The sequence below is a fragment of the Bos taurus genome, chromosome 22, assembly GCF_002263795.3.
Source record: "Bos taurus isolate L1 Dominette 01449 registration number 42190680 breed Hereford chromosome 22, ARS-UCD2.0, whole genome shotgun sequence".
Classification (NCBI taxonomy): domain Eukaryota; kingdom Metazoa; phylum Chordata; class Mammalia; order Artiodactyla; family Bovidae; genus Bos; species Bos taurus.
Window position 1 is genome coordinate 42,351,944 of NC_037349.1, and position 12,920 is coordinate 42,364,863.

Below are 12,920 nucleotides of genomic sequence, written 5' to 3' on the forward strand. Positions count from 1 at the left end.
AGGGGAAGGATACCTGGACTCTGGAAACTCTAAATTAGTAACTTGGGAATCCCTGACGTTGGAAAACTTATTATTTGGTGGAAGAGTGTCTTGATATAGAAGAGAATTTGCCAAGTAGCTAATTGTGGCTTCTGTATTCCAATTCCCAGCTAGTCTTAGCAGCATCATTAAGACCTGGGCCTATTTTTAAGTCATTTGAGTGTGGGGCTTTTTGTATGGGCTTGCTACTTCAATTTTATAATAAAAGTCAAATAAAACACACAATTACCACTGTGTTCAATTTTGTTCTGTAGGAATTTGATAAAGAAGTTAAAAGTTTTGTGTTTGTACTGGAAGGCAGCAGCCAAACAAATAAAATACAGTTACCAAAGGAGAATAAGCAAATCCGTAAGTAAGATTTTTAACATTGAAGCTTAACATTTGATGCTTAAAGTGAAACTTCTAAGTCTCATAAACAGATGTGTAAGTTTGGCTTTTACTGGAATCTGTTGATATATAGTAATAAGATTTTTTTTTAATTTTTTTTTTTTTTTAGACATTAGGACTGACTTTATTCATCATAAAATTAAATAATTAGATGGGTCATTGTTGAAGTATTTTTTTGAGAAACATAAAAACAAATGCCAACCTTCCCATATTTCACACAATTGTGGCCTTTGTAATAGCAGCAGTGCAATCTACCACAGGAAATCTTTTCCTGAAAATTTCATCCAAAAAAAATATGGTTTTTCCATCAGTATAGATTTTATATAATTTCAGTGGACAAAGCTGGAATTGCTTGATTTTTTTTAATTTTAAGAGTAACTTTAAACCAGGCTTTTGAAAAGAGATTCTGCTTCATTGTTTATTAGAAATTTACTTCTATTTTAAAGAAGATTTAGAAGATTATTTAACCTTCTAAATTACAAAATATGTATAAGATTATTTCATTAGAATAGTAATGATGTTTATTAAGCACTTACTGTGTGCCAGTGTGGAGAAGGCAATGGCACCCCACTCCAGTACTCTTGCCTGGAAAATCCCATGGACAGAGGAGCCTGGTAGGCTGCAGTCCATGGGGTTGCAAAGAGTTGGACACGACTGAGCGACTTCACTTTCACTTTTCACTTTCATGCACTGGAGAAGGAAATGGCAACCCACTCCAGTGTTCTTGCCTGGAGAATCCCAGGGACGGGGGAGCCTGGTGGGCTGCCATCTATGGGGTCGCACAGAGTCGGACACGACTGAAGCGACTTAGCAGCAGCAGCAGCAGTGTGCCAATGACTTTCTGAGCATTTCATTTTTTTAAATTCTTTTAATCCTGACATTAAGTCTTTTATGGATAAACACACTAAGGTTGATTCCTCATCAAGAGCTCAGATTGTTAAGGCTATACTTTGAAATAAACTCATGAGTTCTTATAGTGAATTAATTTTTGAGGGAAAATATATGTGAAGTACTATATAAGGCTTACTTAGTAATATATCAACTTATATACCTTTAGAAATATTCATATCTAATAAGTAAAGATATGAATATGTGATTTAACAAAAAACCCCAGAATAGATTTCAATTCTTATCTGTTCTGGGAATTAGGAATAGTGGTTTAAAGCAGAAGGAACCCTGAGCGATCACCTAAATTTATGATCAGAACCCCAATTGTTGGCCAAACTAGGGTTAAAATTCAGTGCTCTGCCACAAAATTAGGCTCTGCATACCCTGATGTGATTTAAGAAATATAAATTATCAAAATGATTAACCATATTTTCATTAACTTTGTCCTAAATTTATCTATTATGTTTTAACCAATGTAGGTAATCAGTTATTTTTTACATTCATTATTTACTTCTTCTTTCATTAAGAACATTTATTGAATACCTGTTGTGTACCATGAACTATGAAAAGACCCAGTCTTGGTATCTGATTTTCTCCTTTTAATCTTGTTTTCTAAACCTTTATAGACTCTGTTTTATCTACTATTTCAAGCTACTACATGCATATTTTAGATTTCTAAGACATAAATCAAGTCATAGAAATTATAGTTGGAAGATGATTTATTTTAAAATGGTATCTTTCTGAATAAAATAAAAAACAACTTCAAAGAGAAGGGATAGTCATTGTTAAAATAATTGTTATTAGTTTATTACCATTTTAAAACCATGATTTCCTCATAGTTTGCATTTTTTAATAGCAGAGATTTTTTAAAAATTTCTCCATAAATCTGTACTGATAAATAAGGTGAACTGAGATAAGCCATGGAAACATGTCTGAAAATATAGGTTATTTTTTAACAGGAAACACGGACCATCTTTTAAGACTATTGACTGTAAAGTGAACACATCTGATATTCAGGAACATGACTTTGCTCTAAACCAATTTTAGTTCTTTTTAATTTATTATTGTTGGCCTCTACATCCATGTGATGCCTTTAGCATCTATGCCCGTGATGATGTTATTGACAAAATCAAATCACTTCTGGTAACCTTTCTCAGTTGGCCCTGAGAAAGATTTCTCCTCTAACAAAGGCTCAGTGATTAAAGACAAGCTCCCCTTGCCTACTTTTATCTATGTTTTTTTTAAGACATAAAGCAAATTTAATGTGTTATAATTGCTTTTTAAAAATGGAAAGATGATAGTTTTAATTCAAAGAAAGAAAAATCTTCTAATGTATTTCTTGTACAATGTCCTGCAATTAAAAATTAATCTTTTCTGTAGCATGTACATCCCTGTAACAAATGAAGCAGTTTTATATAGTCTGCCCTGTACTAATGCCTTTAAGATTAATTATTTGGAATTTTTGATAATAGCAACTTATAATTATTTCACTTCTATAAAATGACCTATGTGAAGTTGTTATGGTTAAATTTAAATTTAATGGTATGCTTTGAATAAAGAATTGACTTTAAGTTAAGGATTCTAAATTAAGTTCAATTACCATTTTGTATTCCTATTTTAAGAGTAAAAACCCCCTTTATTTTTGCCAACTTGACATTAGACACTTCATATGTATTTCCTACTGTGTTAAGTACCTATGAAGGAATTTTAATAATGAAATTCAGTATTTTTAAATTTTAATTTTAAATAGTAATATTCTGAATTATATTTGAGCATCTCTGAATATGTCAAAGTTTTTTTTTTAACTCTATATATTATCAAATAAAGGAAGGTGCGATTATCAGATTGTGTATTTCTCCACTTTGTACCCCTAACTTAGTGTATCATATATAGTTGGAATTCAGTAATTTTGTTAAACTTCTCATACTAAAAATCTGTAACGATTTACTTTATAATTTCTGATAGTAAACAGTTGGCCTTGATACTGAAACTTGTAGTTCATTAGCCAGTTAAATAAGCCCATGTTGCTATTGAGGCTGGAATGTGTTATACAGAGATGCCCATATGAAAAGAAACTCTATTACATGTAAATATCTATCATTTGGATGGTCTCCTTGGGGACTTTCTATTTGAGGCTCATGTTTGAAACCATACTTTTCTCTGCCTGTGATATCTTAATCAAATGGTGTGTGTCTCGGGATCGGCATCCCTAAAGCTGTGTGTTGATCTAAGTTTCAGCTGCTCTGGTGGATGAGGTCATCTTTATGAAGTTCCCCTCAGCCTACCCCTGCCCTAACTTTTTGTAATTCTTTGAAATAAACTTCCTATGATTTCCTCTTTCTAAAACCCTTCAGTGGCTTTGACTTTACCACTCTATTGACAGTGCTCTTGTCAAGGCTTCTACTGCTCTTTCTGTTCTTGAATCCAGTGGCCAGTTCTCAGCTCTCATCTTGTTCAACTTAGCAGCAGCATTGACAAAAATTGACATCCTCTACTTGATATATATAGTACTTTCTCCACTCATCTTTCAGGATGCCCATACTCCTGGATTTTTTTTGTTTTTCTTTTTCCTACTTCACTGGTCTTTCTTCTGTCTCCTTTCATGGTTCTTCCTCTTCTCTCCAACCCAACTTAATGTGGCAATGCCTCTGGACTTAGTCTTTGACCTTCTTGACACTAAACTACATTTACTTCTTTAGTTTCAGACTCTAGTCTGATGGCTTTAAATTTCATCTCTGCTGTATACCAGCTTGCATTCTTATCACTGACTTGTGTCCCAAACTCCAGATTTGTATATTCAATTGCTTAGTTGACCTTTCTACATGAATAGCTTTACCTTGGAAATTTTTGTTCCTCCTCCTGCAGATTGCCCCATCTCAGGTGTTAGGAAGTTGTCTTTCAGTTGCTCAGACCAAAAACTCTTAAATCATCTTAATTTTTTCCTTCTTTTCATTTAACCATCAAGAAAATCTTGTTGGCTCTATCTTTAAATTAGTTTTAGAGTCTGACTGCCTCTTGCTACTTTCCCTGCTGCCACCCTCCATTATCTTGGAGTATTGCAGTAGCCTTCTAATTAGTGTCTGTTTCTGACTTGCCTCCCCACAGTCCATTGTCAATTTAGCTGCCAGACTGATACTTTTAGATCAAGCACTCTTCTGCTGAAAATGCCCCATCTCTCTCTGGGTAAAACCCAAACATCTATAGGGCACTGTAGTATCTGATGTTCTCTTAACTCTGATCTTATCTCCTGTTCCTTTGCCTTGTTCACTCTCTTCCATCATATAGGTCTCCTTGCTGTTTTCAGCCACAGTCTAGTACCTTAGCACTTGTGCACAAGCCATACCCTCTGCCTAGGGCTTTCTTTTTCCAAGTAGCTACATGGCTCACTCTCTCCCCTTCTTCAGGCCTTTGCCAAATAAAATGTCATCTTCTCAGTGAGGACCCGTGCTTACCCATACTTAAATTACAACCTGTGCTTTGTATCCCTTCTGCATTCTTAATCTCCTTTAGCCTGGTGTCCATTTTCCTACAGTAATTATCACCTTGAACTTGCTGTTTAGTATGTTCTTTTATTGTTTTTTTCACCATCACCAGAAACTAAGACCTACCAACACAGAAACTTAGTCCACTTTGTTCACCTAGAACAGTGCCTGGCACATAGTAAACGTTCAGTAGATCTTGTGCTGAATAAATGAATGAATGGATGAGTGGCTTCCTGTTGATTTTAGGATGACCTGTATCTTTCACGGGGCTTTCAGCCCCACGTCCCTGACTTATTTGCCAGATATATCCCCTGTTCCTTTTCCCCTTCTGTCTCCTGTCAGTCCTTTAAGTTCATCTAATCTACTATAGCCTCTTCTATATGGAGTATTCCCTCTCTATATGATATTTTTTCCTCTCTTCTGCCCCTATCTTCCTTGCCCAGTCAATCTCTGCTGTTCTTCCTAATTGAACTCCACTGTTACTTCTACAAGAAAACCTTCACTCATCATCCTCTTCCTCCCAATGACTCAGGATTATATAGGCTTTCATAGCAATGTGACCTTCTCCTTCATGAAACCTAGTATGTAAGTTCCAAGAGAGCAGAGAGCATGTCTGTCCTGTTCACTTTGAAAGCTTTAACACTGAGTCTTTTTCATAGTAGATGCTCAATAAATCTTTATTGAATGATAGATCTCATTTGATTTACACAAATAATTCTGTGAGGGGTAAACCTAAATTATCAACCCAGTTTTACATATGAAAAGTAAAAGGAAGATTCTTGATTACAGTTTCAATTTCCGTGCTTGTGATGGGTCTGTTAAGATTTTCTATTTCTTCCTGGTCCAGTTTTGGGAAGTTGTACTTTTCTAAGAATTTGTCCTTTTCTTCCAAGTTGTCCATTTTATTGGCTTATAATTGTTGATAGTAGTCTCTTATGATCCTTTGTATTTCTGTGTTGTCTGTTGTGATCTCTCCATTTTCATTTCTAATTTTATTGATTTGATTTTTCTCCCTTTGTTTCTTGATGAGTCTGGCTAATGGTTTGTCAATTTTATTTATCCTTTCAAAGAACCAGCTTTTGGTTTTGTTGATTTTGCTATGGTCTCTTTTGTTTCTTTTGCATTTATTTCTGCTCTAATTTTTAAGATTTCTTTCCTTCTACTAACCCTGGGATTCTTCATTTCTTCCTTTTCTAGTTGCTTTAGGTGTAGAGTTAGGTTATTTATTTGACTTTTTTCTTGTTTCTTGAGGTGTGCCTGTATTGCTATGAACTTTCCCCTTAGGACTGCTTTTACCGTGTCCCACAGGTTTTGGGTTGTTGTGTTTTCATTTTCATTCGTTTCTATGCAAATTTTGATTTCTTTTTTGATTTCTTCTGTGATTTGTTGGTTATTCAGCAGCGTGTTGTTCAGCCTCCATATGTTGGAATTTTTAATAGTTTTTCATCACAAGCACGGAAATTGAAACTGTAATCAAGAATCTTCCAGCAAACAAAAGCCCAGGTCCAGACGGCTTCACAGCTGAATTCTACCAAAAATTTAGAGAACAGCTAACACCTATCCTGCTCAAACTCGTCCAAAAAATTGCAGAGGAAGGTAAACTTCCAAACTCATTCTATGAGGCCACCATCACCCTAATACCAAAACCTGACAAAGATCCCACAAAAAAAGAAAACTACAGGCCAATATCACTGATGAACATAGATGCAAAAATCCTTAACAAAATTCTAGCAATCAGAATCCAACAACACATTAAAAAGATCATACACCATGACCAAGTGGGCTTTATCCCAAGGATGCAAGGATTCTTCAATATCCGCAAATCAATCAATGTAATACACCACATTAACAAAATGAAAAATAAAAACCATATGATTATCTCAATAGATGCAGAGAAAGCCTTTGACAAAATTCAACATCCATTTATGATAAAAACTCTCCAGAAAGCAGGAATAGAAGGAACATACCTCAACATAATAAAAGCTATATATGACAAACCCACAGCAAACATTATCCTCAATGGTGAAAAATTGAAAGCATTTCCTCTAAAGTCAGGAACAAGACAAGGGTGCCCACTTTCACCATTAAGAAGAAAAAAAAAAAGTAAAAGGGCCCAAACAGGTTTTCTGATGTGCGCAAGAGGTGTGGAATAACCTATTATGAAGCTATAATTGTTTCCTGTTTTCTGTGCTACAGCAGCTAAGGTGCATTTTAGTGTCCTGTCTGTGTCAGGACTCCAGTAGAATCGGGAAGTACCTTCAGGTTACTGTTACCAAGTTACTTATAAAAGATAACTGTACTGTGTCAGTTTAAATTTACTCGGCCACTGGAAGAAAAAATGTACCGTGGTTTGGTCCCAACACTTTGGACAGTGTAACACTTGCAAAGTGTATGTTGAGGTATACAACTGTAATTTGCTGTAATGAAACAACTGTAAAGCCACTGTTTAAAAATCTATTTACTAAATAAATGTGTCTTAAAATATTCAAAAGAAGAAAGGATCTGACCTCTTAAAAATAGAGGTAGCTCTTGTCTCGGGCAGAGAACATATTATAAAACTGCAGAAACCTGCATATTTCAGTAAAAAAGTGAATTTTTATGAATTTTATGTACTTGGTGGGCATTTTCTGACTAACAATAGTTCCAGCATTGCTTAGAGTGATTTTAAATATAATGTAGACATGAAGAGTCAGTTTAAATTTACTTGGCCGAAGAGTCAGTTTAAATTTACTCGGCCACTGGAAGAAAAAATGTTGCTATAGAGTTTATTTAGCATTTCTGACACACAGGATCAGTGTCTGTCAAATGTTATTAGAGTGCTTTTTTCTTTATCAGATCATTACCGTATGGTATTGTCATACTTCTTTTAATCTTAGAAGTGAAGCCTTTTGGAAACTAGGGCTTCTATATGTGAGGGAGTTGAATTACAACACTTTCTTTTTTTTGAGGGCAAGCATCTTTCATATCTAAAAATGTTCATACAGAAATGCCCTATGTGTGTAGCTCTTTGTGTTTGAAGAGAACAGTTGCTGATTCAGTGAGATCTGTGACATAAATTAGGACCTTTTGTAAAGAGAGATTTCATTTATCCCAGTGCTCTCTCAGCTCTCTTTATGGGGCCTTTCTGCAGTGGAAAAAATACTGTAGGGCCAATCAATGGAAGATACAAGAGAGCGATTGATTAATGGTGTTTTATTTAAGTTGGCCTCATCTGGGTATTTCATTTTGGTTTTGTGGTCCAGAGCTCTAGTTGTCTTGTTGGCTGTTCCCATAAATGTGGTAGAACCTGATTCCTAGAGAATTTTCTAAGATCAGAGACTATTACCTCTACTGATGACTCTTTGCAGCTTAGTATTTTAAGTAAAATTTATCCTTGTATGTTTGATTTTTAAAATATTAAGCACATTTGGTCAAATAAGTTTATTGATTAGAAACTAGATTTGAAATAAAATATAGAACTATTTAAGTTCTTCAGGAATGTTGGAAAAATTTAACATAAGAATTCTAAACCAGAGCATTTTTATATGTAGACTATCCAAATAAAAATTGTTACTTTAAAATACTTAAATTTGTTAAGTCTACTAAGTTGGGATGAATAGAAAACAGCATTCATGTTAGACCAGTTACCTTTCTTTAAGCGTTTTCTCCACGTATTGGCTTGTATTATTAGATTTGTAGGAGAGGTTCACAATTGTATCAAGACATCTCCACTTCCTAAGCAACATTCCACATTAGGGAAAAACAAATTCCTGGAAGTCATGTTTCAGGAGGAAGTGATACTAAAACATTCATTAAAAGCATCATAATTGAGATATCAAGTGAAAGTTCAAAAGCTAAGAGAAAAAGAATTAAGTGAATAGGTCTGAAGAGGTAATACAAAGTCAGTTGATTTTTGAAGCAGTTGTAGACTTCAATTATCAAAAGTGCCATAGGTCTTTCTCCAGGTATTTTTAATTCAGATGAAGCTGGTGATGGTGAATAAAAGCTATAAGTTTTTAATTTGTGAGCATTAAATTAATTAAATATATTTTAAATTAACAAAAGGTATTTAACTGAAAATATGTTCCTCCATCCATCTCATTTTAGACACATTTAAAACCATATGAACTAGATATGGCTCATCAACTGTTTTTCTGATCTATTATTTTTCGTTAAGTTGTTAAATACAGTTAAAATTGTCAGTGAATAAGAATAATTGCTACATGCTTTTATGACTGCCTTAATGAGAAAACCTATTGTTCAGTTTTATATGTGTCTATTGAATGTGTACACTTTCTTGCAACCTAATAAAAACAGTAAATAAAAAAGTATTATTTTATAAATTTTCATGAAGATATCACCAAGCCCACAGATGGGACTTTAAAAGACAACATTTGTTGTTAGAGTTGGATTTGATTGCATCATTTTTTTTCTTTTGTAGTGAGATTGTAACTCGGGAGAGTGTTCTTGCAGTTGTGTATATTATTGAAATGATAGAAGCTTCAGCTTATTGATGGCATGTGATTGTTTTGTTTATATGTACATATAAATGATTCGGACATACAAACATATATTTTCCTCCTTTCATTTTAGTTGGACTGATCCAGAGGTTTCTTGTACTTCAGATTTACATACCCCTGGGACAAGACTTCTCTACTGAATTGCTGTAAGATATATAGAACTTCTTTCAATGTTTTATGTGTATTAGACATTTGATCAATTGACGCAGTGCTAAGAGTCATTAATTACAACTGGCAGTTTTTGCATTAAAGAGCAGTGACTTATCAAGTCAACATGAAGTAATTAAACTAATTTAATAGTATTTCTGGATATACTGTAGTCTGGCATTTCCCTAAGGGGAGAAAACAGATTTCATCTGTTTAAGAAGATATCAAAGGATCCTGAATTTAATAATGAAGAGCCTATGATTTGAAAAGGTAGGAGGTTTCTGTTTTCTCCACACCCTCTCCAATGTTTATTGTTTGTAGACTTTTTGATGATGGCTGCTCTGACTGATGTGAGGTGATATCTCACTATAGTTTTGATTTGCATTTCTCTGATAACTAGTGATATTGAGCATCTTTTCATGTGCTTTTTGGCCATCTGTATGTCTTCTTTGGAAAAAATGTCTGTTTAGATCCTCTGTCCAGTTTTTAATTGAGTTGTTTGTTTTTTTGACATAGAGTTGCATGAACTGTTTGCATATTTTGGAGATTAATCCCTAGTTGGTCACTTTGCAAACATATTCTCTCATTCTCTGGGTTGTCTTTTCATTTTGTTTATGGTTTCCTTTGCTGTGTAGAAGCTTTTAGTTTAATTAGGTCTCACTTGTTTATTTTTGTTTTTATTTTCATAATGCTAGGAGGTGGATCCAAAAAGATATTGATGTGATTTTTGTCAGAGTATTCTACTCTATGTTTTCTCCTAAGAGTGTTATAGTGTCAGGCCTTACATTTAGGTGTTTGATCCATTTTGAGTTTATTTTTGTGTCTGGTGTTGGAGAATGTTCTAATTTTATTCTTTAACATGTAGCTGTAAAGTTTTCCCAGCACCACTTATTGAAGAGACTGTCTTTTCTCCATATTCTTGCCTTTTTCATAGATTCATTAAGAATAGATGCATAGGTTTTTCTCTGAGCTTTCTACCCTGTTCCATTGATCTATATTTCTGTTTTTGAGCCAGTGCCATACTGTTTTAATAGCTGTAGCTTTGAAGTATTGTCTGAAGTCAAGGATTCTGATTCCTCTAGCTCAATTTTTCTTTCTCAGAGTTGTTTTAGCTATGAGGGGTCTTTTTTGTTTGCATACAAATTTTAAATTTTTTGTTCTAGTTCTGTTAAAAAAATGCCATTGGTAAGTTGATAGAAATTGCATTGAATCTGTAGATTGCATGGAAGTTTGGTTATCTTGACAGTATTGATTCTTGCAATCTAAGAGTGACACTACAGAGCACAGCACACAACCCCAAAACATGGTGTATCTTTCCATCTGTGTCATCTTCAGTTTCTTTCATCAGTGTTTTATAGTTTTCACAGTACAGGTCTTTTGTTTCCTTAGGTAGGTTTGTTCCTAGGTACTTTATTCTTTTTGATATGGTGGTAAATGGGTTTATTTCCTTAATTTCTGTTTCTGATTTTTCATTGTTACTGTATAGGAATGCAAGAGATTTCTGTATATTACTTTTGTATCCTGAAGCTTTACCAAATTCATTGATGAGGTCTAGTAGTTTTCTGGTAGCATCTTTAGGATTTTCTGTGTAGAGTATCTTAATGTTATTTACTTTTGTTGAGATATATTCAGTTTTTCTGTCTACATATAGATGGCTTGGGATATATTTGTTTTAAATGGCCTTGCTATGAACAAGTTGTTTAGCAAAAGTAAGAATATACAAATTTTACTCAGTTGAGCTACCTGTTATCTGATGTAATTCTGAGAATGAAAATAACATTTAATTTCTGTACTCAGAATGGAATATTATTTAGGGACTCAATTATACATTATATTTAGTGTATATGTTTTCTAATTTTTCCTTGTAATTAATAGCTGTCCAAGGTCAAAGTCTTATTTTTAGTCTTTTATTTCCCCTGCTGAAATAAGTGACTTTTCCTATTAAGTTAATTTTGTACTAGATACACTGGTGCAGACCAAGGGCAAGGAAGAGCTTTCTTAATTAAGTGGGATTAATATAAATTTGAGGTTATCAATTTATTTTTTATGTGAATTAAAATATTTTTTTTAATTTTTTATTATTATTTTTTTTTACTTTACAATATTGTATTGGTTTTGCCATACATCAACAGAATTAAAATATTAATAGTGTATGCATGTGTTGATAAAATATGAATTTTAGCTAATGACACATAGTTTTGTTTTCTGGAATGATAAAGAATAGATGGAACAATTTATGTTTTTATTTTATTCAACTTTAAATCTCAGTTAACTTCTAAGATTTTCTCTTATCATCTGCCATGGTCAGCAAGATTCTTTAAACTACTTCTAATAGTAACAAGACCAAGCAGCATTTGATGCTCTAATGTATCTTTTTCTAGTTCTGCAGAAAAACCATTTTCAAGAGTCTAAAAACGTTCTAAAGGTACAGTGTACCATACAAAGCTTTATATTCAGTGTAGAGGAAAGTGGTTTCCTACCAAATAGAAGTAAGCATACTATATTTTATTTTTAAAGTTGTTAGGTTCCTTGCATAGAAATACAGTCCAGCCCGCTTATTCTCCTGATCTCTACCACCTATACACTGAGATTCTTCAAAAGCACTGGTAGGGATGCTGGTGGTTAGCCTTTTGATCACAGTTGTGCAGGAAACTTGGCTGAACCTCGGGACAGAATCTTCTGCAGATGAGCACTCTCTTCCTAAGCAAAATTATGCTTTATTTGTGCCCCCAAACACTTGAGCTTATCACTGTGGCCTGGGCAATGTATTGTTTTAACTAAGTTAATAATAATTAGGGCTTTAATTAGAGAAAGTAGTAGGTATCTTAGGTTTACCTTAGTCCTAGCAAGAGAGCAGTTGATATAAATAAGCCTGACCCTTTATTACCATGTGATTAATGCACTTGAAGGATGGGAAAATACTTTCATGGGTGATAGAACTAATGGTCAGATGTTGAATTTGGTTGACTATAATCATAGTTTCTTGTTCTTATATATAATGGACAAATTTTCCAGATGGTTTTAGTTTTATAGTTTTCGCAAAATAAATGTCTGGGACAAAAGGTCAGAATTATTAAATAAAATGGGGAAAACATTCTCTATCCTGACCCTGTGAAATTACCAGATTATAAGAAAATGTATTAACTCTACATTTGAATTTGTTGTTTATAGACAGTCAAAATATTTTTGCTATTTTAGAAAGTAATGACAGAGCCCATGTTTTACAAGAAATAAGGTAGAGTAATGAGTTTTGATTGTCTTTCTAACTACAGCTTTTTATTTTCCTTAAATGAAAGGGCTTTCTTTCAGCACCCTTGGTGTTACTGTGTTTCTGGCAGCATAGCTCCAGGCCATTTTAAATAATATATTTCTCTAACAAGCTTGGAAAGTCACATAGCAGAAAGATATTTGACTTCTAAAATTTTTCATTGTCAAAATGGGAGAGGCATTTTGTTTCACAAAGATACACTTACACATC

General features: G+C 33.7%; 1 protein-coding gene across 7 annotated transcripts in view; it reads left to right on the forward strand.

Moving 5' to 3' along the window:
* Positions 1-12,920, forward strand: part of CFAP20DC (CFAP20 domain containing) — a 270,326-nt gene that overhangs the window by 5,552 nt on the left and 251,854 nt on the right. For 6 of the 7 annotated variants that reach the window (XM_059880049.1, XM_059880048.1, XM_059880047.1 and 3 more), the window contains exons 3-4: positions 294-387; positions 9,369-9,441. In XM_059880049.1, coding sequence (XP_059736032.1) covers positions 294-387; positions 9,369-9,441 — 167 coding nt within the window. Of the gene's footprint in view, positions 1-293; positions 388-9,368; positions 9,442-12,920 lie in introns of those variants that run through there. The other variant, XM_059880050.1, reaches the window with a different exon arrangement.